General features: G+C 42.9%; 1 protein-coding gene across 3 annotated transcripts in view; it reads right to left on the bottom strand.

Moving 5' to 3' along the window:
• Positions 1–27,711, bottom strand: part of stk11 (serine/threonine kinase 11) — a 170,116-nt gene that overhangs the window by 25,614 nt on the left and 116,791 nt on the right. The window contains exon 9 of one of the 3 annotated variants that reach the window (XM_072482062.1): positions 22,028–22,263. The exons of 1 other annotated variant lie outside the window; for it this stretch is intronic. In XM_072482062.1, the coding sequence (XP_072338163.1) occupies positions 22,049–22,263 (215 nt within the window). In that variant the 3' untranslated portion in view covers positions 22,028–22,048. Of the gene's footprint in view, positions 1–19,956; positions 22,264–27,711 lie in introns of those variants that run through there. One more of the 3 variants, XM_072482061.1, reaches the window with a different exon arrangement.

The raw sequence follows: 27,711 nt of genomic DNA, 5'->3' as shown, positions 1-27,711 counted from the left end.
AGGGATACTGAAGATGCAGTCTTTATATATTAACCCATTGGAAGTTGAACAATATGTCACTCAAATCAAGAGCAACAAACTCCATTTGTATCACCAGGAATCGGAGAAGTTAAATAATTACCTTAATGTATATCCTCATCAATGCATGTACTCATCAAGTCAAAGCCAATACTTTACGTGTATTTGATAGTAATGTTTTTAAGGTTACATACAATAGGTCCCCCATAATAATCCAATATTTATTCAGATATTGATGTTACTGATGTTTTTTCAAATATCATTTCACAATCCAAGCTATATTCTTGGTCGTAAGTGCCTTGTTAAAATTACTAGTCTACAATTCATTAGTAAAAGTATCAAACTTTTAAAAAACGACTATATTAATATATAGATGAAAATAGAAATATAGCACGGCAAAAATACGGGATCTTCCATGACATTGCTCGTGGTAACGAGAGGATACAATCGCTTACCTGGCACCGCTCCGACATGTTGCTGGTTCTTTCTCTTCAGCTTCTGTCTCTTTCTGCTGTCTCTCAGCCGCCTAATTTCCCTCTTAATCTTCTCTTATATTCCCCACTGCCCTGTGCTCTCGCACAGGCGACAGCAGGAACAGGGGGAAAACACCGATTGGGGCAGATTTTAACTCCACGTAAGTGAATGGTTTTGGAGTTAAAATCTCGTTCAATAATGCAGGGGTATGATACCAGCTTTGCCATTTCCCTCACTGTACCACCCCCCCCCCCCTCCCCAGCTGCAGACATCATACTTAAGTGATTGCATTTGTTTTGTAGTGCTCTGCTCAATCTGTTTGCACGCATCCTCATTCTGCCATCACTGCAATCTCCCCCCCCCCCCCCAGCGACTTCTTTCCTCAATCCCTTCTCCTGCTTAATGGGGTAATTATCATCTTTTCCCCAAAATGGATGCAAAGTGATTTTTGTGCCTCAAACACAGGGTGAGATGGCAATGTTATTTGTCTTAGTTACAGGCAGCTAAATAGAAGCACTATCTATTCTGCCTCTTAAAAGTGCTTAAAGTGAGACTTCCGGGTGCGGCGATGACCAGCTGAGTCGCACGTTTCGGCAGCTCCCGGTGAAACGGACTTTTGGGCTCTTGATAGGAGCCCCAACGGCAATTTTGACGGCTAAAAACACTGTGCGGTAAACCAGAAGGGAATCCCCCTGGATACGGATGAAAAAAGGAGAAAGTGGCCGGATTGCAGTGGATCCTTTAGAACAGCGGCAAGGAAGGCAAGCAAAAACCAAGATGGCGTCGGAAGGTGGCAGTTTAACATGGGGCCCTGAACAACAAGAGTTCTTGAAATGCTGTGTGGAAGAGATAAAAAAGGAAATGAAGAAAGAGCTGTTGGCCCCGATACTACAGGCGATCGAAGGGCTAAAGGAGGAACAAAAGACCCAGGAGCGGGAGCTTCGGGTCGTGAAGGCAAAGGCAGCCGAGAATGAGGACGACATACAGGGCCTGGTGGTGAAGACGGAGACGCATGAGGCACATCAGAAACGATGTGTGGAAAGCTTGGAGGCACTGGAGAACAACGCAAGGAGGAACAACCTGAGGATTCTTGGTCTTCCTGAAGGTGCGGAGGGAGCGGACGTCGGGGCATATGTGAACACGATGCTGCACTCGTTAATGGGAGCGGAGGCCCCGGCGGGTCCGTTGGAGGTGGAGGGAGCATACCGAGTGATGGCGCGAGGACTGAGAGCAGGAGAAATTCCCAGAGCCATAGTGGTGAGATTCCTCCGTTTTAAGGATAGAGAAATGGTCCTTAGATGGGCAAAGAAAACTCGGAGCAGTAAATGGGAGAACGCGGTGATCCGCGTTTATCAAGACTGGAGTGCGGAGGTGGCGAGAAGGAGGGTGAGCTTTAATCGGGCCAAGGCGGTGCTTCATAAAAAGAAGATAAAATTTGGAATGCTGCAATCGGCAAGACTGTGGGTCACATATCGAGGGAGGCACCACTACTTTGAGACGGCGGATGAAGCGTGGACTTTTATTGTGGAAGAAAAACTGGAACGTTTGAACAAAGTGGTGGGGCGAATGTGGGGGGCGAAGAGGGGGGTTAAAAAGGGGGGAAAGAGGAGTTTTATGTACTAATCCTGCGATGTGGTAACTTTTCTCTCTTCCACAGGTGGTGATGGGGGGAGGAGGGAAGGTGGAGGAGATGGGGCGTTGGCCATTGGGGGCGGGGCCAAGGGAGAAGCGCGGGCTTGGTTCCCGCGCTATGATAATCATGGCGGGAATAGAGAAGCAGGAAGGAGGGGGCGTCGCACGGTGCGAGCCGAGGTCACGGGGGGAAGCCGAGGTCGGCCAGTTTGCTGACTTCTGGGAGCAACATGGGGGGAGTAATTACGCTAGCGGGGGATCTAGCGGGGGGGGGGGGGGTGGGAGGGGGGAATTACTGGGTTGCTGCTGCTGGGGAGAGGGGGGAGCTGGTATGGCAGGGGATGGGCGGGGGGGGGCACCGCCTGGGGGAGATACAGCTGCGTGGGAACCGGGTGAGGAGCTGGAAAAAGGGGATGGCTAATCGACAGGGGGGGGGTAGGAAGCCCCCCAACCCGGCTGATCATGTGGAACGTGAGAGGGCTGAACGGGCCGATAAAGAGGGCACGGGTACTCGCACACCTTAAGAAACTTAAGGCAGATGTGGTTATGTTACAGGAAACGCACCTGAAACTGATAGACCAGGTTAGGCTACGCAAAGGATGGGTGGGGCAGGTGTTCCATTCGGGGCTAGATGCGAAAAACAGGGGGGTGGCTATATTAGTGGGGAAGCGGGTAATGTTCGAGGCAAAGACTATAGTGGCGGATAACGGGGGCAGATACGTGATGGTGAGTGGCAAACTACAGGGGGAGACGGTGGTTTTGGTAAACGTATATGCCCCGAACTGGGATGATGCCAATTTTATGAGGCGGATGCTAGGACGCATTCCGGACCTAGAGATGGGAAAGCTGATAATGGGGGGGAGATTTTAATACGGTGTTGGAACCAGGGCTGGATAGGTCGAAGTCCAGGACTGGAAGGAGGCCGGCAGCAGCCAAGGTACTTAAAGATTTTATGGAGCAGATGGGAGGTGTAGACCCGTGGAGATTTAGCAGACCTAGGAGTAAGGAGTTCTCGTTTTTCTCCTATGTCCATAAAGTCTACTCGCGAATAGACTTTTTTGTGCTGGGAAGGGCGTTGATCCCGAAGGTGAGGGGAACGGAGTATACGGCTATAGCCATTTCGGATCACGCTCCACACTGGGTAGACTTGGAGATAGGGGAGGAAACAGGAGGGCACCCACCCTGGAGAATGGACATGGGACTAATGGCAGATGAGGGGGTGTGTCTAAGGGTGAGGGGGTGCATTGAAAAGTACTTGGAACTCAATGATAATGGGGAGGTCCAGGTGGGAGTGGTCTGGGAGGCGCTGAAGGCGGTGGTTAGAGGGGAGCTGATATCAATAAGGGCACATAAAGGGAAGCAGGAGAGTAAGGAACTGGAGCAGTTGCTGCAAGAACTTTTGAGGGTGGACAGACAATATGCGGAAGCACCGGAGGAGGGACTGTACAGGGAAAGGCAAAGGCTACATGTAGAATTTGACTTGCTGACTACGGGCACTGCAGAGGCACAATGGAGGAAGGCACAGGGTGTACAGTACGAATATGGGGAGAAGGCAAGCAGGTTGCTGGCACACCAATTGAGGAAAAGGGGAGCAGCGAGGGAAATAGGGGGAGTGAGGGATGAGGAAGGAGCGGGGAGCGGAGAGAGTGAATGGAGTGTTCAAGACATTTTATAAAAAATTATATGAAGCTCAACCCCCGGATGGGAGGGAGAGAATGATGGGCTTCTTGGATCGGCTGGAATTTCCCAAGGTGGAAGAGCAGGAAAGGGTGGGACTGGGAGCACAGATCGAGGTAGAAGAAGTGGTGAAAGGAATTAGGAGCATGCAGGCGGGAAAGGCCCCGGGACCGGATGGATTCCCAGTCGAATTCTATAGAAAATATGTGGACTTGCTCGCCCCGGTATTGACGAGGACCTTTAATGAGGCAAAGGAAAGGGGACAACTGCCCCCGACTATGTCTGAAGCAACGATATCGCTTCTCTTAAAGAAGGAAAAGGACCCGCTACAATGCAGGTCCTATAGACCTATTTCCCTCCTAAATGTAGATGCCAAGATCCTGGCCAAGGTAATGGCAATGAGAATAGAGGAATGTGTCCCGGGGGTGGTCCACGAGGACCAAACTGGGTTTGTGAAGGGGAGACAGCTGAACACGAATATACGGAGGCTGTTCGGGGTAATGATGATGGCCCCACCAGAGGGGGAAACGGAGATAGTAGTGGCGATGGATGCCGAGAAAGCATTTGATAGAGTGGAGTGGGATTATTTGTGGGAGGTGTTGAGGAGATTTGGTTTTGGAGAGGGGTATGTTAGATGGGTGCAGCTGTTGTATAGGGCCCCGATGGCGAGCGTGGTCACGAATGGACGGGGATCTGCATATTTTCGGCTCCATAGAGGGACAAGGCAGGGATGCCCTCTGTCCCCATTATTGTTTGCACTGGCGACTGAGCCCCTGGCGATAGCGTTGAGGGGTTCCAAGAAGTGGAGGGGAGTACTTAGAGGAGGAGAAGAACACCAGGTATCTTTGTATGCGGACGATTTGCTACTATACGTGGCAGACCCGGCGGAGGGGATGCCAGAAATAATGCGGATACTTGGGGAGTTTGGGGATTTTTCAGGGTATAAATTGAACATGGGGAAAAGTGAGTTGTTTGTGGTGCATCCAGGGGAGCAGAGTAGAGAAATAGAGGACCTACCGTTGAGGAAGGTAACAAGGGACTTTCGTTACCTGGGGATCCAGATAGCCAAGAATTGGGGCACATTGCATAGGTTAAATTTAACGCGGTTGGTGGAACAAATGGAGGAGGATTTCAGGAGATGGGATATGGTATCCCTGTCACTGGCAGGGAGGGTGCAGGCGGTTAAGATGGTGGTCCTCCCGAGATTCCTTTGTGTTTCAGTGCCTCCCGGTGATGATCACAAAGGCTTTTTTTTTTTTTTTTTTAAAAAGGATTGAAAAGAGCATCATGGGTTTTGTGTGGGCCGGGAAGACCCCGAGAGTGAGGAAGGGATTCTTACAGCGTAGCAGGGATAGGGGGGGGGGGCTGGCACTACCGAGCCTAAGTGAGTATTATTGGGCCGCTAATATTTCAATGGTGAGTAAGTGGATGGGAGAGGAGGAGGGAGCGGCGTGAAAGAGATTAGAGAGGGCGCCCTGTAGGGGGACTAGCCTACAGGCTATGGTGACAGCCCCATTGCCGTTCTCACCGAGGAACTACACCACAAGCCCGGTGGTGGTGGCTACACTGAAGATTTGGGGACAGTGGAGACGGCATAGGGGAAAGACGGGAGCCTTGGGGGGGTCCCCGATAAGAAACAACCATAGGTTTGCCCCGGGGGGAATGGATGGGGGATATGGAATGTGGCAAAGAGCAGGAATAACGCAACTGAAAGATCTGTTTGTGGATGGGAATTTCGAGAGTCTGGGAGCGCTGACCGAGAAATATGGGTTGCCCCAAGGGAATGCATTCAGGTATATGCAACTGAGGGCTTTTGCGAGGCAGGAAGGAGGAACCAGAAGGACTCTCAGGGTTGTTAATATATACTGTATAATATGTATAGGTCGTTGCGACAGATAATTATATATTGGACTGTTAAATTATATTTTTGGAGAGTGTTACTTGTGATAAGGCAGTTGCCAATTAGGGTTAGTTTTCATTTTTGTTATTTATTATTTATTCATTTTTTGTTTATAAAATAGGTCATTGTTATTTGTGTTGTTATAATATTGTGTAAAGGATGCACAATGTACTGTGTTGGTTGACCAAAAATTTTCAAAATATTTATTTAAAAAAAAGTGCTGAAAGTGTCTGGTTTGTGCAAGATGGGTGTTGCAATGTCTTTCCAATGATCAATTATACGATGGTGCTACGCAAGTACTCGTGGAGGAGGTGACTAATCAATGGGAGAGAATGCCCTGCCAAATAGGCTGACACTAGTGATGGAGTAGCAATTCAACACCCAAATAACGTTACGAAGACCTGGCAGTATTGCTGAAAGCAACTACGGTGATTTACCCACTGCCACTAAGGCTCTTCGCAGCTCACTGGCATCTCAGCAATGTGCCCCACAACTGTAGCTTCAGCACTGCATAACAGCATAGAAAAGCCTAAACAAAAATGAAGAAAAGCCCATATAATTTGCCTTCTACCACCCTCGCAGTCGTATCATACAACACCAATGGAATCGTTGGGAATTTCAGTAAATCTCAGTGCATTAGCCTACAACAGACCCAGATATGTGGTGAGGAAAAGTAGGCCATTAGATGGACACCTTGGGCCCAGCATCACACAGGAATGTGTTTGACCTTTAACTGCCCTCTGAAATGGTGTAGAAAGTTGCTTCATGTATTCAAAAAATAGCTCGCCACCACCAATTTGGTATGGACAATAAATGCTGGCATTGCCAGCGATGCACAAATCCCATGAATCAGCTCATTTTCTCCTAACAAACCTTCTCTCCATGATTCTTATCACAGAAGCTCATTTCTCACCTGTCAATTAATGTCCCTGCGGTTTCTACCCTTTCTTTCCACACCAGCTTCCTCAGTTTGACCATGAGAAATATGCTGTCACACACATCTTCAAAACCCTTCGACTGGCCACACTAATACGCTCTTGCTTTTCTTACAAGACAAGCTGGGGCAAACTAAAAAAGATACGGCCAACCTTCTAAACTATTGGAGGCTGCTGCTGCAGTTATTGTGACGAGAGGGAGGACAAGGAGTGTAGCAGGTGGCAAGACACAAGATGCTCATCAATCTTCCCCGCCTTTTCTTTTGATACTGGTCATTGTCTTTCTCACACACTCAATTTTCATTATGACTTGATGCTGCATAGGGATGTGTTTTTTCTGCTACAGATTTTTGCTATTAACTACTAACACCAATCCCTCTCCCTTCTTTCCAAGTGCATCACAGGTCCCAGGCCTGACAGTAACACTGGAAGAGGTGCCCAACCGGTCAGACAATGCATCGCATTGACCCTTACGAGAACCAGTTGACAAAGTTCAATATTACCCACAGCATGCCTTCCTCTGGCACTTTTCATTGGCTTTTAGACTCAATTTGCCCATTTGTGCAGCTCTGGATTGGCCTACTTTCAATCTACATGCTTGCTATCTATCCGCTTTCTTTTCACACTTCCACGGGTTGCTGTTCACCACGTTACAGGGAACACACAGGAGATTAGAACTGTTTAGACCTCATTATGTCATTCTCAAGTGCCTCTGGTTTCGATATCGTGAGCGTTTTTAAAAAAATGTACTCTTTTGCGCGAAATCTTGCTCGTCGAACATGCTATGCTGAAGCCTTCCATTCTGTAAGCCACACAACAGGCAAGTTCTGAGGTTTTCATCAAAGTAATCTTTTAGACGACAGTAGGTAGACCCGTAATTCTACCACAAACTGAAAGACGGTTTCACTCTGGCTGTTTTCTTCAATTAAGTATATATCGTTCAATGATATTTCAGGTCTGGGGCCGAAACATCACACTAAAGTTTCTAAAGGTTTTTTTTTTAAAAAGCGGTTTATCTGCAGATTTTCAGAGCCAAAAGATTTCTCAAAAGGGGTGAATTTTTAAATTCCAATTACATTCTGTGAACACAAAGGCTTACCTTCCCAGCATCGATCTCATTCAGCAAAAAACATTGTTCAATATAAGCTTCAAATTCAATTACAGTGATCACAAGACACCAGAATACCAAAATGAAGAAAAACCTATACTTCAATTGTTTCTGATTTGCAATTACAGCAAACACAAAAGGCTCGTCAGAACGTGGGATGTTTTATCAGCAATTCAGAAATACGATTGCTCTCTGTTCCATCTAGTGGTGATATTTAGTATTTCAAGCATACATTTAATACATTCTTCTATGTAGACTATGACTAAAATTGTGATTCCAAACTGCTGGATATTTATAATAGCACATTTATTTTCTCCGAACATCTCCATGTACCCTGCCTTTCCCTCGGAAGTGGCGAGTCATTATGGAGTGCAGCTGCCTGCAAAAAACAAGTCCAATCACCTCCCAATGAAATTGAGCGTACACAATTAAATCACCCTCTTCTATCGCACTTTGATGGAAAGTTTCAACCAGTTATTCATTTATCCATGCAGTAAACTATGATCTTATCGGGAGTTGAATCTTTGTTTAATATTTCTCCTCTATCTATCTGTGTATCAAATTAAATTCTATAATTGCCATTATTAGCCCGACTAGAAACAGGTAACATCACAGATGAACTTGCTGTTTGCATAATATGAAATAAAGACTCAAATGCTGTGGATATACTCCTTGGCCAAAGACATGAATTGGACTACAAATTCCGACTTGCAAAATGAGGAAGATTATACCTACAGAAATCAATCTAAAATGTTTCATTATTCACTCTTCCTTGAAGCACAAATAAAACCTGTATTCAAGGCTTTGCAGGTGGTATCTTAAATAACCACATGTTCACAGATGGTAAAAGCTCACAAGTTAGTCCAGGTTGCAGTTTTGCAAATCGTGATGTGAAGAAAGTCAGAGTGGGTGGCGCATTAATTAATCATGACACAGCTCCAATATTGCTGAGCGCGCTATGAAAGAGACGTCGTAAGGAGATATACTCCTCTCTTAAACTGAATGATGCGAATCAGTGGATGAAATGTGTTCCGGTTTGCTTGGGTGATATTGTGGCAACATTTTGGCCAGGTCAGTGCTCTTACGGAGGATAAAGTGGACCCATTAGCAAAATATGAACCTCATAAACCCTCTGTGGAAGGCAGGGAAATGCAAAGTTGTGAAACATCATCAATGATGTTTTGATCATCAGTTTGTTCAAATTAAAATTCCATTTGGAAGGTAACTAATGGATAAGTAGTTCTGGACACAATGAACGTGGATAATATTCCTCCACTGTATTTGCAGTTAAAGGTAGATAGATTTTTAAAAAATTTGTTCACAGGATATTGCTGCAGTTGGTAAGACCTTCATTGATTGTAAACCCTAATTGCTCTTGAGAAAGTAGTGGTGACTCACCTTCTTGACCCGCTCCAGGCCGTATGATAAAACTTCACACGGTGCTATTTGGTAACGAATTTCAGGATTTGGATGCAGCAATGAAGGGATATTGATATATTCTCAAGTTAGGATGGTCTGTTATTTGGAGGGTATGACGGAGGAAGTGGTGTTCCTACTGCCCTTGTCCGAAATGGGAGTTCATCGGTTTGGAAAATGTTTTCAGAGAAACGTTGGCAAACTGTGGCAGTACACATTGCATCTCTAGTGGTGGATGGAGTGAATGGGATTCAAAACAAGCAGGCTGTTTGTCTTGATTGGTGTCGAGCTCCTTGCATGTTGTTAAGAGTTATACTCATCCAGGCAAATGCAGAGTATTCCATCACACCCTTGACTGCGACTTATAGATAGTGGACACTTTAACGAGTCAGTACAGAATACCCAGCCTCTGAACTGTTCTTCGAGCCGCAGTATTTATATAACTGGTCCAGTCATGTTTCTGGACAATGGTGATGTCAAGGATGTTGATGTGGGGTATTTCACTCTGATAACAACACTCAATATCAAGTGGAGGTGATTAGCGTTTTGCTTGTTGTAGTTGGTTATTGCTTGGCACTTGTGCAGAACAAATGTATATGTACTTATCATGCCAAGCCCAAATGTTATACAGGGGCATGGGCCTGAAACTTTGTTCCTCACTGCACAGATGCTGCCTGAACCATTGAATATTTACCAGCATTTTCTGTTTTAGTGACATTAAATCAAAGTTTCTCATTCCACCACATATAGAACAGCAGTGCATATTTCCTTGTTCATCGAACTGCTCTCCATACTTGAGGAAGGATAAGTTTGCTTCAGGAAAAGTACAATAAAGATTCACTAGACTGCTTCCTGGGACGAGCAGGACATTCTTCTGGTGGAGGGCGAACAGCTACAGGTCGTGGTCTGCCTTGGTACCAATGACTTAGTTGGGAAGGGGGATAAGGTCCTAAATCAGAATTTAGGGAGCTGGGTAGAAAATTAGAAAGCAAGACCTCAAAAGTCGGCATCTCCAGATTAAAAATCTTTATTATTGTCACAAGTAGGTTTACATTAACACTGCAATGAGGTTACTGTGAAAAGCCCCTAGTCGCCACACCTCTGGCGCCTGTTTGGGTACAAGGGGGGAGAATTCAAAATGTCCAATTCACTTAACAGCACGTCTTTTGGGACTTGTGGGAGGAAACCGGAGCACCCGGAGGAAACCCATGTGGACTCCGCGCAGACAGTGACCCAAGCCGGGAATTGAGCCCGGTCCCTGCTGCTGTGAAACAACAGTGCAAACCACTGTGGTGCCATGCCACCAGGCTAAGTAAGTACAGAAATAGTGACATTTAAGGGGCATCTTGACAAATACAAATGACCGCTCCATGTGAATGCATTGGAGAGACAAGTTTACAAGAATGATTCCAGGGATGAAAGACTTCAGTTCCGAGGATAGATTGGAGAGGTTGGACTGTTCGCCTTGGAGAGAAGGCCGAGAGGGGATTTGATAGAGGTGATCAAAATCATGAGCAGGCTGGACAGAGTACACAGGGAGAAACTATTCCCATTCATAAAAGGATCAAGAACAAGAGGGCACAGATTTAAAGTGATTTGCAAAAGAATCAAATGTCATGTGTGAGAAATAAACGACTTGCTGTGTGAAAAAGTTGAGTCTGGATGCACTGCCTGGAAGTGTGGTGGCGGTGGATTCAATCGAGGTATTCAAGAGGGCATTTGATGATTATTTGAATAGAATAAAATTGCAGTGGTACAGGGGAATGGCACAAAGTCAGAATGCTTGTTTGGACATGATTGGCTGAATGGTCTCCTTCAAAGATCAAAGAATATGGGAATTAGTGCAGGAGTTTGAAGCGGATGCATCAGATCAGTCATGATCTTACTGAATAGTAGTGGCTTGAAGGACAACATGGCCTTCTCCTATTTCTTTTTTTTAAGATGCAATTCGAATATCGTATCCTGTTCTCAGAGCTTCCTATTGGATGCTTTCAAGATTTAAGATGTGCTTTTTAAATAAAATACTCACATTAGAATGAGGAAAGAAACTGTGTGCCCTTCAACCTATTTGTCCTTTTTTCTCTCTGCCTTATTGGTGTTAGAAATTAGAATCTCGATCTCACATATAAATATAATTAGCTTTGGTCTTTTCTGTAATCAAAACAAGGATGATGATGATGATAAGCTGGCAGAATCAATATTAAAATTTTGTAGCCTGAATAGAGTCAATAACTCAAATGTTGATGTACATAATTAAAACGTATTTACCCGAGATTAAGAAAAACGGGCTTTCAATTGAAACATGCCGAGGCCACACACAGAAAAATTATCAAAAACAATTAATTAAAATTATGTTCATAATCAAGAAACTATTTGCGTCAAAAATGTTGCTAACTCTGCATATTTAATATTCCACTTTGATGTCTTCAAATGAACTGACAATGAAGATACTATATTTGAAACAATTTCTGATGGAATTAATATCTACATTACAAGAGCATTGTACTTCATTAACTGTAAAGCACTTTGACATCGTGAGGTAGCAAAATGTGTGAAATAAACAAGTCTTTCTTTTCCAATATATAACTCAGACAAAATAAATTTAATATAATTAAATTTTGACCTGTGATTTAATCGGTGATAGCAGAAAGCCATCATTTCGCCTTGCTTTCTTAAAAGTTTTGATGGATTATCACCATGCATCAAAATTACTAAAAGTGAAGAAATGCAGATGGATGGCCTTTGAATTTCTTAAAATCATGAGTGAAAGGAAATTTCACAAACCAAGGAAACTAGCAAGATAAAAATCACCAAGCATTTGTAGCTCGGAGATTCAAACTGAATTGATTACCAAATATCTCGCAAAATTCTCTCTTCATTTTAGACAATTCAAGTTATGGTGGTGGCATCAGTATTATTCTGGAAAAAACAGGTTAATTTTTAGAATAGATTGGAGAACCAAAATGCATCAAACTCCTGCCATATCACTTTATACTGTCACAAGGGGGAAAATTGTCCCATTTCCTTATTTCCTACCTCAGAACCATTTGTTTCTAAACTTGACACATATACAACTTGACCTTAAAACGTAAACTGTAAAAGAATTTGGAAATGGTCTTGGGGATTGTTTCACATGCTACACGTCTAACTGTTGCTGATTTTATTAGGAGAAAGCCAGGAGGCAACAGTTTAGGGCAGTTAAAAGATGCAAAAAAATTTCGTAACAAATCAAACTACCAAATGACTATTCAATTGAAACTACAAGACCTTTACAGTGAATGCTAGGAGGCCTTGAACCTTCCAGAGGACACAGAATATGTCAGACCATAAATGACTCACTCTTGAATTCTGCTATCTCCTAACAAAATATTATGCAGAGTTGTTGAGGCATTTGTCAGGAATTTAAGGATAGAATTAACTGACCAGGAAGACAAAGTCATTGCATTAAATGCCGCATGTTTCAAGGAGCTTCGTGGTCAGAGTTATTTACCACGCAGAGAGAGCCCATTTGGCCCATCGGAGTCAATGCTGGCTCCCTGTAGGACAATCCAGTCAGTTTTATTCCACCGCTCTATCCCCATCGCCCTACAGGTTTATTTAAGACCATAAGATATAGGAGCAGAATTGGGCAGCACGTTGGCAGTGGGTTAGCCCTACTGCCTCACGGCGCCGAGGTCCCAGGTGCGATCCGAACTCTGGGTCACTGTCCGTGTGGAGTTTGTACATTCTCCCCGTCTTTGTGTGGGTTTCGCCCCCACAACCCAAAATATGGGCTAAATTTCCCCTTAATTGGGAAAAATGAATTGGGTACTCTAAATTTAATAATAAAAAGAATTAGGCCATTTAGCTCATCGAGTCTGCTCTGCCATTCGATCATGGATGATAATGTTCTTCATCCCCGTTCTCCTGCCTTCTTCCTGTAACCCCTGATCCCCTTATTAATCAAGAACACCAGATTCATGCTTGAGGTGCTGTAACCTACAGAGCGGGAAGGTGGAATTAGACAGAATAATGATTTCTTAGAACATAAAAACTAGGAGCAGGAGTAGGCAATTCAGCCTCTCGAGCCCGCTCCACCATTCAATATGATCATTTCTGATCCCATCCTGGCCTCAACTTCACCGTCCTGCCTGTTCTCCGTAACCCTTCAACCTATTACTAAGTAAAGATCTGTCTAACTCCTCAAATTTATTCACTGTCCCAGCATCCACTTCACTCTGGAATAGCGAATTCACACATTCACAGACCTTTGGGAGAAGTAGTTTCTCCTCATCTCGGTTTTAAATTTGCTTTCCATCATCCTGATACCATGACCTCTAATTCTAGAATGCCCCTCAAGAAGAAGCATCCAGTTCATGTCTACTTTGTCCATGCCTTCATCGTTTCTACCTCAATTTTATCTCCCCTCATTCTTCTAAACTCTGGAGAGCAAAGGCCAAAACTGCTCAATCGCTCTTCATACAACAACCCCCCCCCCCCCCCCCCCCCAGAGGGTACACAGAGGGTAGTGGGTGCCTGGAACTCGCTACCGGAGGAGGTGGTGGAAGCAGGGACAATAGTGACATTTAAGGGGCATCTTGACAAATACATGAATAGGATGGGAATAGAGGGATACGGACCCAGGAAGTGTAGAAGATTGTAGTTTAGTCGGGCAGCATGGTCGGCATGGGCTTGGAGGGCCGAAGGGCCTGTTCCTGTGCTGTACATTTCTTTGTTCTTTGTTATCTCTGGAATCAATCTAGTGAACCTCCTCTGAACTGCCTCCAATTCCACTACATCTTTCCTCAAACAATGGGACCAAAACTGTGCACAATACTCCAGGTGTGGCCTCACCAATGCCTTGTACAGTTTCAACAACACTTTCTTACTTTTACACCCTATTCCTTTAGTTATAAATGCCAACATTCCATTCACTTTCTTTATTACCTGCTGAACCTGCATGCTACTTTTCTGCGACTCATGCATGAGGACACCCAAATCCCTTTGCACCGGAACACTCCGAAATCTCTCCCTTGGTGGAACAGTGGTTAGCACTGCTGCCTCAGTGCCGAGGACTTGGGTTCGATCCCACTACTGGGTCACTGCCTATGTGGAGTTTGCACATTCTTCCAGTGTCTGCGTGGGCCCCACCCCCACAACCCAGAGATGCGCAGGATAGGTGGATCGGCCAGGGTAAATTGCCCATTAATTTGAAAATTACCCCAAAGAAATGGTCTCTCCCCATTTAGATAATAAGTTGCATTTCCATTTTTCCAAAATGGCTGACCTCCCACTTCTCCCAACCCACTTCTCCCACTCTCCTAACCCACTTATCCCACTCTCCTAACCTATCTATATCCATTTGTAAGGTTCTTATTTTCTCATTACCACTTACTGTCCCATCTATTTTAGTGTCATCTGTAAATTGGCTATAGAACCTTCTATCTCTGTATCCAAGTCATTGCTATATTGTAAATAGTTGGGCCCAAGGACTGAATTCTGTGACACTCCACTAGTTACATCTTGCCATCCAGAAAAAGATCCATTTATCCTGTCAATCAACCAGTCTCCTATCCAAGCTAATAAATTACCCATAACCCCATGCGATCTAACCTTGTGTATTACCTCCTGTGTGGCACCTTATCAAATGCCTCCCGAAGTCCAGATATACATCTACAGGATCCCCATTACTGACTTGGCTTGTTACATCTTTGAAATTGGTCAAACATGATTTGCCCTTCATAAAACCGTGCGGACTCTAATGGGTTGCGTTTTGACTTTCCAAATGTCTTGATATTATTTCTTTAACAATGGATTCTAACAATTTCCCAACACAGATGTTAAACTAACTGGTCTGTAATTGCCTCCCTCCCTTTTTGAATAACGGTGTTACATTAGCATTTTTCTAATCCACTGGAACCTTTCCCGTGTCCAGGGAAATGTGGAATATTATAACCAATGGATTCACTATCTCCACTTCCCTGAACACCCTAGGATGTAGGGCCTCATTCAACAGTCCACTCAATCTTCTTTTTGTGAGGACTATGAAGAATCCAGGACGGGTTTGATGAGTCAAACAGAAAGTAACTTTTATTTTCAACAATATTTACACAGCACCCTTAGTTCACTCCTGGTTTTCTCTCCAGCCGGTACCACACTGGTCAGTATTATTTATACAGCAGAAAGGGGCAGCACAAGTGAATGGCACTGTGGCTTCACAGCGCCAGGGTCCCAGGTTCGATTCCCCGCTGGGTCGCTGTCTGCACGTTCTCCCCGTGTCTGCGTGGGTTTCCTCCCACAGTCCAAAGACCTGCAGGTTAGGTGGATTGGCCATGATAAATTGCCCTTAGTGACTAAAACAGGTTAGGAGTGGTTATTGGGTTACGGGGATAGGGTGGAAGTGAGGGCTTAAGTGGGCCGGTGCAGACCCGATGGGCCGAATGGCCTCCTTCTGCACTGTATGTTCTATGTTAAAGGTTAATGATTGCCCCGCCTCCTTATTGGGGGATCTCGTATTCCCCCAAATAGTTCATGGGTAACCAATTGCCCCCAGCCAATAGGATCCTGGCAGATTATAAAACTTCTATTGAAATCACTGATCACCTCCATATCCACCACCCTCGCAGTCAAGTTCCAGATCATTACCATTTGCTGCTACAAAGGTTCTTACTCACATAATCCCCGGCATCGCTCGTCCAAAACTTAACTCTGTGCCCCCTGGTCCTTGTGTCATCAGCGAATGAAACATATTTTCCTCATCTATCTTGTCACACCTATCATAACTTTGTGCACCTATCAAGTCTTCCTTAATTTCCTTTTCTCCAGAAAGAACAGCCCTGGCTTCCCCAACCTAACCTTGTAGCCAACATCCTTCATATTCCTGGAACCATTCTAGTAAATCTCTTGCACACACTTTGAAGTAACTAAGATAGAAAGCGTGTCAATTAATTATTTTTGAAATGTAGGCAAAAATTGCCATCAATTTGCACACATTAAGCAAACAAATGACATAAATGGTTAAACATGCATTTTGCTGGTGTTAATGGAGGGATGAATGTTGGCCGCAATACTACAATACCTCACTTCTTTCAAGTGGTGCCCTAGAATCTTTCGTGACCACTTGAACAGACAGGTGCAGCAGGTAAATCGTGCTTGCAATTTGCCATGGATCATAAGTACTACCTGCAACCTAGAGGAAATCAGCAATCCAGGGTTGTTCGAGACTGATAATTCAGGCTGCAGTTCATTAAATGAGCAAAGAATGAAGCATGTCCATTTTGTGATCATTATATTTTAAATTTCTGCTGGCGATCAAGTTCTCAAGCTCCTTTGTGCCAGTTGTTCATCACTGGTGTCAATTAGTTTCCTCATGTGATTAGACCAAACTGGCGTGTTTGAAAGAAAAGGAGATTTGTCTCTGGAATGTGAGGTAGGTGCTGGAAACCCTTCTGCAGAGAAAGATAGCACGGCCTCCCCCTGGCAGCTACAAGACAGTGGAAAGTCCTCGCCCTGAAAGTGGCGATACAAAGACCAGAGGATGCTCAATTGATTTAAGCATTCCAATGACTGTGTACTGCGCTTTACATGGTTTCCTTTGGCAAGTCTTCTATCATCAGCAGGCAAAGTGTCCATTGCACATTTGCCAATGTGCCACATAACATATGGCAGCACGGTAGCACAAATGGATAGCACTGTGGCTTCACAGCTCCAGGATCCCAGGTTCGATCCCCCGCTGGGTCACTGTCTGTGCGGAGTCTGCACGTTATCCCCGTGTCAGCGAGGGTTTCCTCCGGGTGCTCCGGTTTCCTCCCACAGCCCAAAGACGTGCAGGTTAGGTGGATTGGCCATGATAAATTGCCCTTAGTGACTAAAAAGGTTAGGAGGGATAATTGGGTTACGGGGATAGGGTGGAAGTGAGGCTTAAGTGTGTTGGTGCAGACTCGATGGGCTGAATGGCCTCCTTCTGCACTGTATGTTCTATGTTCTATATTTGTAGGTACTCTTGAATCTATCAGGCAAAATGTCAAGGAATTTCGAACACAGTTTACGTCCAGGACAAATCAAGTTTGTGCAATCTGCTACACAAGTTTGAAAAATATTGTGCGCGAAACTACCTCACCCACAAAACTCACACGCTGCAGGTCGAATTAATCACCATTGTGAGCCATTTGCAGGCATTCACATCACTTTTTAAACTTTTTTTCTTAAATTTAGAGTACCCAATTCATTTTTTCCAATTAAGGGGCAATTTAGCATGGCCAATCCACCTAAACTGCACATTTTTTGGGTTGTGGCGGGCGAAACCTACGCAAACATGGGGAGAATGAATCAAACTCCACACGGACAGTGATCCAGAGCTGGGATCGAACCTGGGACCTCGGCGCCGTGAGGCAGCAGGGCTAACCCACTGCGCCACCGTGCTGCCTAAAATGTTTTTAAAGTTTTTATTGTTTTAAGCACAAGGACACTAACAGATTCCTCTCTGTAACTAGTCTCCTCTTCCCAGCTTATTTACAATTCCTTGCAATTTGTGTTATTACTGGCAAATTTGGATAACGGATTATTTAGAGGAGCGGAAAATAAAACAACCTACTCCCAAGAGCAATGCACCCAAACCTCTTTCTTACAGCCAACACAATTTATGTGTTTTCAAGTTGATAGATACTGCCTTTAACAGTTACCATCTATATTCTATTTGCAATCCATTTCAAAAGCTTTCTTGCTATTCTGTACTTTTTTATTTTGTAAAGTAAAGCCCTGAAATACACACCACATTCTCTCTGTATAATAATAACATAAAAGGTTGTAATATCACTTATTTTAATGAAATACACACCTACCCACTGCAATAGCTGGACAAGTTACGGGCAAGGATATGATTTAATTTATTACTGTTGTTTGATCAAATCTAACTATAATTTCTTTTGGAAATTACCATGCTACGATAAACTTTTATAAGTTTCCTTCCAACTAATCTATATTCATCTGGCACCCATTGTCTGGCAAGATAAACACGCTTTTGCATTCACAAAGTTAGTTACAAAACTGAATATGGAACGACTAAAGATAATTGCACAGTGCCGAATGATAAAATGCAACTGATAATTAACAAGGAAACATACTTCATTGATTTCATTCAATCCCTGCAGTGCAGAACGAGGCCAAGTCGGGTTTGCACCAACCTCTGAAAGAGCATCCTACCTAGGCCCATCGGGTTTGCACCAACCTCTGAAAGAGCATCCTACCTAGGCCCACTCCCCACACCTTCTGAATTCTCCCTCAGTGTACCCGAACAGGCGCCGGAACATGACGACTAGGCACTTTTCACGGTAACTTCTTTGCAGTGTTAACGTAAGCCTACTTGTGACAAAAAGATTATTATCCCCGCAACTCCATCTAACCTACACAACTCTGGCGACTAAGGGGCAATTTAGCATGGCCAATCCACCTAACCTGCACGTCTTTGGACTGTGGGAGGAAACTAGAGCACCCGGAGGAACCCCACGCAGACATGGGGAGAACGTGCACTCTGCACAAACAGTGACCCAAGGAAGGAATTGCACTTGGTTCGGGTCCCTGGCGCTGAGAGGCAGCAGTGCTAACAACTATGCCATCCACATATTAATACAGGTGTATTAATACTTCTGTATTAATAACTAGCATAACCACACATTTGTAGAGGTTGATTTTCTGGAATTCAATATAACTTTTTTTCGAAGTGCTGGCTTTTCAGAAGTTCTGTATACACAGCTGACAAGAGTTTAAACAAATCTCTAACTCACTTTATTGGATAATTTAATGCACAGGACTAAATAAACCTAAGTTTCATACTCAATAAATGACAACTTTAAAACTAAAATTAACTTTTGTTGCAGCAATCGTTACTTGTGACACTGGAGTCTCGTTTAATCTCCGGGTTAAGAACTAGAGTGCAGTTTTTAATCTTGTTCATCAGGAAATCTGCATTCAGCACTTCATATTTAATACTTCCTCTCCTCTCAAATACAAATGCCTATTTATTGAGGCAGTTCCATCCAACCTTACGTCTAAACAAACTTAAAATTAGATTGGAACTGTGCTACAGGTGTCACTAAGCCATGTCTTGTTTCGCAAAGTAAACTATATTGGTTTTTACTCAAGTTATAACTTTTAAAATTGAAAAATTGTTTTGACACAAGCACTGCATAAAACTTGAAGATAATTTTTGGTATATATTGGTGTTACTTTGTTGATAGAAAAGCAATGTTCAAACCTATTTACAATAACCAGAATTGTGCTAGCCTGGAGGACAGATGCATCACATCAGCTATTTCTGAAGGGATAAACAAAGCTAAACTGGAGTTTTTCCTTATATTTCACTGTTAATATCCAAGAAACTTGTCAATAATTTAAGAGTTTTGGAAGGCCTTTGGGCTGTTTATGTAAAACAGCCAATAGATGTTCTAGACTGGGATGTTTATGTAAAACAGCCAATAGATGTTCTAGACTGGGATGCACTGACAAGCAGTGCTAAGTAACAAGCCAATAACTTCATGATTGATTCAAGAAAAAAAAAAGTGATAACAAAAAACCCAAAATTCGAAACAGCTCTGTTGATGATCCCCATGAACAGATACTAAAAACTTTAGAAAGGATGATAAATAACTTAACGGATTATTTTTCCCAGAAAAGCCTATCTAGAGAGATGAAAATACCCATAACATTGTTTACACTATAAAAAGTTGGGTGAAGAGGACATACTTTGTTGTAGGACCATAAGCGCCAGAATTTATTTACATTCTATAAATTTTCAATTAACTCCACAGATACACACACTAAACGTTTACAACAGTGGCTGCTTTTGAATGCAAAGGGTGCTTTCAAACCTTTTTATTCAATTTAATACAACACCTGCAACAACAAAAATACTAAGAAAAATTGATTATTTAAAATGTTAACCAATATTTCTACAAAATTAGAGTCAATAGTACTTTGGGGATTTTAGCTATCAGAACATGCACGATACTGTTGTCACAGCACAGTAGCAAAGTTGGGGGGAAAAAGTTAACGTTTATTTTTTTTTGTACACTAATCAGCAACTGTGACAACTGTTCAGGAAGCACAATATAAACACATTTGTTCCACTATGGTTAATAAATATGAAGAAAAATAAAATACAATGGCATTTCTGTATGAAATCATACGAAAACAAAAAGTATTCATTTACAAATATGTTCCATTTAATTTAAAGTCTTCAAATATGGATTTTGAAGCAGCTGTGAACTTTCAATCACCAACAATGTTCTACCAAAACTGTGGTTTGCTATACAGTTTTTAACATACAAAAGGAATCATTTAAAAAAAAACTTTTATTTGCCAACTTCAAGGAGCAGCACGACATGGGACAAGGCTGATTAGAGGCAGAATAGATAGTTATTATTCTACTGCTAGCAGTCAAGTGCACCTACATACATGAAAGAAATAATGAAACATCAGAAGTTATTTCGTTCAGGTAGCACCAGCACTATTGATTTGGTTGGAAAGTGGGAATTGCAGCTGTACATTTATAATCAGCTGCAAGTACAGAAGAATGAAAGTTCTTCCTTGGAGAACTGTAGAGACTGGATTGGGGAAGTGCTAATCTAGTAACTCAGACAAATAACACAGTAAGTGGGAGGAGAGCAAGTAATAATTTAATGTTATAAAAGATGCAACGTACTGCTCCTTTAACAGGTTCCATTTTTAAAATTACAATCCTTTTGCACAAAATTAGAATTCAAGAGGACAATAACAATGTAACATGGCAGTGTAGAGTAGTCCCCAGCAAAATGCTATAGTTACATGCTTCAAGTCCCAAAACAATTAGATAATCAAATCTACCAACCACGTGTATAACTTACTCCATCAGTCTTCTGGATAGTTGATGCAATGCCTTCAGGAGCAGAAAAGGCCAACATAGTCAGTCTCAACTTGCATGTAGAAAATTACTCCTGGAAGCTATGCATTGAGCATCACTGCAGCTCATTCCCTCAGAGATAATCTGATGCTGAAGCAGGCTTAAAGGATTATGAGGCAGGAACAACTCTCAAGAGAGCACTTGACACTTGTGAGAGAGATTGGGATAGATTTTAATTTTCACTACTAGCAGAAATCTGACGGTAGCAGATTGGCCGCCCTGTTATACACACTGCTGGGTTTTTCCTTTGCACGGACTTCAACAGAAAGGAAATCAGGTGTGTCGATCCTCAACCAGCAGCTTTCCACCCAAGGGTGAAAGTTAAAATCTATTCCTTCATGTCAAAAATCTTACGATAAAAAGCAACTCAACATCAGACTGGCTAACTACTAGCAGGAGCTTTGAAGGACCACCAACCTCAGATGCTTTGACAAATCATTCCAGCTCTTTCGACACTAAGGGTGCTCTTTTTGCACAAGCGGTTGTCACGGTACAGCAAGTCGAAATTATAGGAAATTGCAAAAAATGGAGGTGGGGCGGTTACAAATGACAATCACCCAGCGCAAAATTTGAGTGACTGAGTATGTTTTTGGGAAGCTTTAATATCTTGATATCATATCGCAATATACTGCAATAAGAATATGGCATCTGGTGACTTCTTGTTGGGTTTCCATTCAACTACAGTTCAATTTTACCCAATTTTTTATTATGTTTGAACTGGAAAAGTGTAGTTTAAACCAATCTGTCACACTATGAAGTGACAGTAAAGAAAGTCATATTCGCTAATATAGTCATATCTCACAGAGACTAATGACTGGCCCTATTCCGATTGCTATGAATCAATGAAGAGTCTCTATTCCTTCACAAACTTATATACACAATTGGACTGTCACATTAAAGTGTGCACTTAGAGTCCAGTTCAAATATAATTTAATGGAAGCTCCAGTACATACCACACAGAGTTTATAGATGGGTCATTGCTGTTTACATGCAGAGAGTTTCCGAATTTTGCTGCTACTGGTGGAGGCTTTGCGGGATGGATTGGAAGAAGAGCTTGACCTCCGTTCATTTTTGACCTTGCTGTTAAACTGTCCTGCCTCTGTGCCATTCATGCACATTGTTTTGTGGCTGCCTTTGCTCCTGTTTTGGCCGTTTTGCTCAATTTCTTCTTCAGGCACCTGCACCTGTCCTGTGGAAATAATAGATTTTTTTTTGAGAACGGAGAAGCAATTCCGAGTGGCTTTTTTCTGTGGGCAGAAAATACCCGCCTCATTAAAAAAAAAGTAAAATCACTAATAAAAGGATCATCTGATAGGTGCAGCATTTGGGACTGAGGACCTTGAAAGGACCAATTGGAGAAAAGCCACAGTCCAGGCAAGCAACCATGGATGGATGGGCATTTGAAAGCTTGCTCATTTAGGCAAAATACTAAATTTAGCCACTAACGGACTAGGCAGTTCAACTATACCTTTTTAAAAAAATAATCAGCACAATTCTAAGACATGTTTTCTAATTAGGCTGCATCTCTCAGGTGGTTAGCCACCCAACTACATTTACAGCTATACTGGGTATCAGCACCTTAACAACTCTGGGGACCTTTTCTAACCAAATATTTGTACAGTCGCATGATGTAATCACTCCCATTTAGAAAATTAAGCTTTTTGAAAAGTTACTTTGCTTCATACATTTGTTCTCATCAGGAAGTAAATACCATAATGTCAACTAAAGCCATCAAGCTAAAACACGGATGACAGAGTTATTTACAGTTATGTTATACGCAGAAGCTACAAGACATGGCATGAGACCTAGAAGTAGATTTTCAACATGGACCCAAGTATAAAACTGGACCTGTGGATCTGCAATCCTTCATAGAAACCACAGGATTTTAATTTCTATCGAACGCAATGGAAATCAGAATTGAGTAGTTTCTGTAACAAGCAGAGGATCAACAATGTTGGCTCTTCTTCATTTACACTCCCTTTGTCTTTCTGTCTTTGTCAATCTCTACCTATCGTTGGCCCCCTATCCAGCCCCATTGCCCCACGCCCACTCCCATCCCCAACAGTATCTTTTAAAAAAAATTTAGTGTACCCAATTCATTTTTCCAATTAAAGGGGCAATTTAGCGTGGCCAATCCACCTAGCCTGCACATCTTTGGGTTGTGGGGCGAAACCCACGCAAACACAGGGAGAATGTGCAAACTCCACACGGACAGAGACCCAGAGCCGGGATCGAACCTGGGACCTTGGCACCGTGAGGCAGCACGGCTAACCCACTGCGCCAACATGCTGCCCCCACCAACAGTATCTTATCCTACTTCCAGTTCTCTCTAGCAGACTCGAAACGTTAGCTCCCTTCTCTCTCCACAGGTACGGTCAGACCTGCTGAGATTGTCCAGTATTTTCTGTTTTTGTTTCAAATCCAGCAGCCGCAGTGATTTGCTTTTATATTAATGTCAGCTCTCCACTGAGGCAACAAGTTAAAAATAGAACCCTTAAAAGTACTTAAAGCAGAAGAAATGCCACTTTCCAAGCTTATTTCTGGCACAGTTTGGCAATCTACTTGACTTTTAGATTCAAAATGTTTTTAAAGTTTCTCTGTAGGTTCCAGTTGTGATGTTCCAGAGTCAGCAATGGGCAGGATTTCACAAAATCAACGGAGGATATTGTAAAGTGCCAGTGATCAAAACATGCTGGGAACAGAGCTGTCAATCAACCAAAATCAAAGACACATGGAGTGCTATAATGCACAAGATTATTTGTTTTTGCAGGCAATACTTGGCAGTATTTGTTTTACACATTTCAGAATGCCTCGAGATGATTACAATGGGCATTCTTCAACTGCTTAGTTATTGCAGTAATGCTGCTTCCACAGGTTATTCACACAGTTTATTGACATGGATTCTGTTAACATACTGGAGAAACTGCCCTTGTCAGCAAGCATTCTTCCGCTAAAGTCAGGCACCAGTGCTCACAAAGCAAGCTAAGCAGTTCTCAAATGTTGACGCATCTGGTCAGTTCTTTTATAAAGTGGAAAGCTTTGTGACTATATACGCACATTACTTATTTTTCACTGGTTTAGAATCCATATTGTAAAACACATTACCATAGATTTTTCTCAGCATCTGCCTTGCAGAAACTGGGCAGGTGGGTAGTTAAAAAATTAATTCTTAAGAGCTTTTCAGGATTGATGTTGAGGGGCTGTTTACCCTGGCAGATGAATCTAAAATTAAGGATCATGACCTCAGGATAAGGGGTCAGTAATTTAGGACAGACAAGGAAACAATTCTTCACAAGAGTGTTGAGCACCTTTGGAATTCTCTGCTCTAAAGTGCTGTGGAAACTCAGTTATTTCATGTATTCAAGATTCTTGGGCACTAAAGGAATCAAGGAATATGTGCAAAAGATAGGGAACTGGAGTTGGTGCATAAGTTTGACCGTGATCTTATTGAATGTCAAGGCACGCTGGACGGAAAGCGGCCTAGTCGTTTGTACTTCTTAAATTCTTACCAGCTGTTGACCCACATGGAAATCTGGAATATTACTTGCAGTAGTGTGTACTGTTTTGGTCTCCTTATCAAAGGAAGGATATATTTATTTGCCAATGTGGGAGTGCAAGAGGTTCACTAGACTAAGCCCTGGGATGGCAGGACAGTCCTTTGATGGGAGATTGAGGAAACTGGGCCTGTATGATCTACAGTTTAGAAGAACGAGATGGGATTTCATTGAAAGTTACAAAGTTCTTACAGGCGTGAGACAGATGTAGATAGGATGTGTCCCCTGGCTGGCAAGGCTGGAACCAGGTGGCACAGTCTGAGAATGAGAGGCAGGACAATCGAAGAGGAATCTCTTCACGCAGTGGTGAATCTTTAGAATTCTCCACGCCAGAGGACTATGGAAGCTCAATCACGGGCATGTTGAAGACAGAAAGATATATGGAAACCTATGGCATCAAGGGATATGGGTATAGCGCAGGAAAATAGCACTGAGGTAGATGGTCATCCATGGTCTAACTAATGGTGGAGCAGGCTGGGCCAAATGCGCCTACTCCTGTTATGTTCCTAACACAAAATCTTTAATTTTACCGTGCTCTAGTGAGCAGGCAGCAAGCATATCTACCATCTACCTGAAGACAGTGGTGTCCTTTGTTAAATATTTAGGTCAGAGTCTGATGATGGAACTGGACCCAAATTACAGTTTTAACTCAGAGAACATAACAGAACATAGTGCAGAAGGAGGCCATTCAGCCCATCGAGTCTTCACTGACCCATTTAAGCCCTCACTTCCACCCTATCCCCTAACTTGGAGTGAAAAATTCATTGTGGCTTTCCTGTCAGGTGGTGATCACAGAAAGAGGATTGAAGAGGAAAGATGACCATGTCATGTACATATTTTTTGATTCTTTCCTTGTGCCTCTCACGAAATCCTTATACAACCCTTTCCCCATGACTAGAATGGAGGCTTTAATCTAGCCCCCCAAAAAACTAGATTCAAACATTATTCAAGCTAATATATTTTAATTCAGTGAAAGTTACTGCAAAAAGTGATTGCAATTTCAGTAAGCTACAGCCTTTCCGTACGATAACCTTTAACACTTATCATAAACAATACATGACTCATTCATTCTGGTAAATGAAATAAAATTTCAATATTTACTTCAGGGAAATTAAGTGTACATCCTAATATGCACACGGGTAAATGTGTTAGTTCATAAAAAGACACGAGTTTATGGTGACGCAGTGTTAATTATCCAATTGCTCTCCTAGCAAGTGACTTGCTTTTTTCAAATTAATAACTGGTGCATTACCATATGGGGTCAGAAAGTTTCTTAATTTTAAGCATATTTTTAGCATTATATCTGCTGAGTTACACCAAGCTTTATTTTGCACACCTGACATCTGAGCATTTCAAAATAACAAAAAGATTCTTAGAATCACTAGCAACTGGTAAATATAATTATTAATTTCCTTGTTCCAATTTCAGTTTAAATAGAAAACTTATTGAACTCTATGATTTGTTTAGACACTGAGACTGTACATAAGACTCCATATGGTCAATACAAGTGTGAAGAGATCATTTATATTGCAAAGATGTGAGCCTCTAAACAGCCATGAAGTATTTAAGTATTAAAGGGCAGCACGGTAGCACAAGTGATTAGCACGGTGGCTTCACAGCGCCAGGGTCCCAGGTTCGATTCCCCGCTGGGTCACTGTCTGTGCGGAGTCTGCACGTTCTCCCCATTACTGCGTGGGTTTCCTCCGGGTGCTCCGGTTTCCTCCCACAGTCAAAAGACGTGCAGGTTAGGTGCATTGGCCATGTTAAATTGCCCTTATTGACCAAAAAAGGGTAGGAGGGGTTACTGGGTTACGGGGATAGGGTGGAAGTGAGGGCTTAAATGGGTCGGTGCAGACTCAATGGGCCAAATGGCCTCCTTCTGCACTGTATGTGCTAAAACAATGTTCAGATCGTACGATGTTAATGGATTATTTTCCAGTATCATTTAACTTTCATAGAACATAGAACAGAGAAAAATACAGCACAGAACAGGCCCTTCGGCCCACGATGTTGTGCCGAACCTTTGTCCTAGATTAATCATAGATTATCATAGAATTTACAGTGCAGAAGGAGGCCATTCGGCCCATTGAGTCTGCACCGGCTCTTGGATTTCAGCAATGCAATACAGGGGATCTTTGTTGGAAGAGTAGCTGTAATCTATGCCTGAAACTTGATAGCTACTTCAATCTTCTACAGAAGAATATGGCTGAATTCACGTTCTGAGAAACACATACAGTTGGTTTTTAAATGCTATGTACAAAATACAGCAAGAAATAGGCTTTGTTGTTTCTGGGTGGAATCTTATAGCCCTTGAAAAATGTCAGGGGTCAAGACCCAGAAGTGCATCTTGTGGCTCCATGTTACAGGAGGTAGTGGCCAACCAACGCGCCACCTCCCAGTCTGCCAACCAAGGCCCAATTACAGTTAGCAGTGCCACAGGGAGAAGTGGGTGTTGCTGATCCAGGTTGGGGAGCACAAGGCTGCCTCAAAAGGGAGGTGCTCTCTGAACAGTTCTGTTTTGTTTCCTTGCCTACACAAACTTACTAATCTGTCACACAGGACTGGTAAACTATATGCAGGTTCAGTTTATTTGAAGATACAGTACAGGATGGCTCCGCATTCAGATCTACTCTATGGATTCAGCAGCCATTGCTCACACAAAACACAGCTTCAATTCCTCGACACATGACTAGCTGCTGGTCACATGCTGCTTCACCTCTGGGTTACTAGTTCATTTACATATTCTATCTTATAGAGATATTACAAGATCAGCAAAGTGAAAAATAAGGATTGGCCACAGCTATCAAGGCATCGTTGTACAGGAGCTACCAGGAGTGAGGGGGTATGTACGTCAAAGCGCACCCCCCCCCCCTCAGTTTGCCGCTGCAAGGCCACCTCCAGGCTCTGGCCACAGCAGGTAGCTCATCTGATGTCAAGGAGAGTCCAGTAACGGTTCCATCTCGTTTGTTGATCAAGGTTGTTTAATTGTACAAGTAGAGGTCTCACCTTTTAAAGATTTGTACAGATCGTGTACCAAATACTTCTTTGAATACCTTCCACTATTCGTCTGCAGTTTTAAGCGT

The sequence above is a fragment of the Scyliorhinus torazame genome, chromosome 18, assembly GCF_047496885.1.
Source record: "Scyliorhinus torazame isolate Kashiwa2021f chromosome 18, sScyTor2.1, whole genome shotgun sequence".
NCBI lineage: Eukaryota > Metazoa > Chordata > Chondrichthyes > Carcharhiniformes > Scyliorhinidae > Scyliorhinus > Scyliorhinus torazame.
The sequence above is the reverse complement of the archived record's forward strand: the minus strand, read 5'-3'. Positions and strand labels throughout refer to the sequence as shown.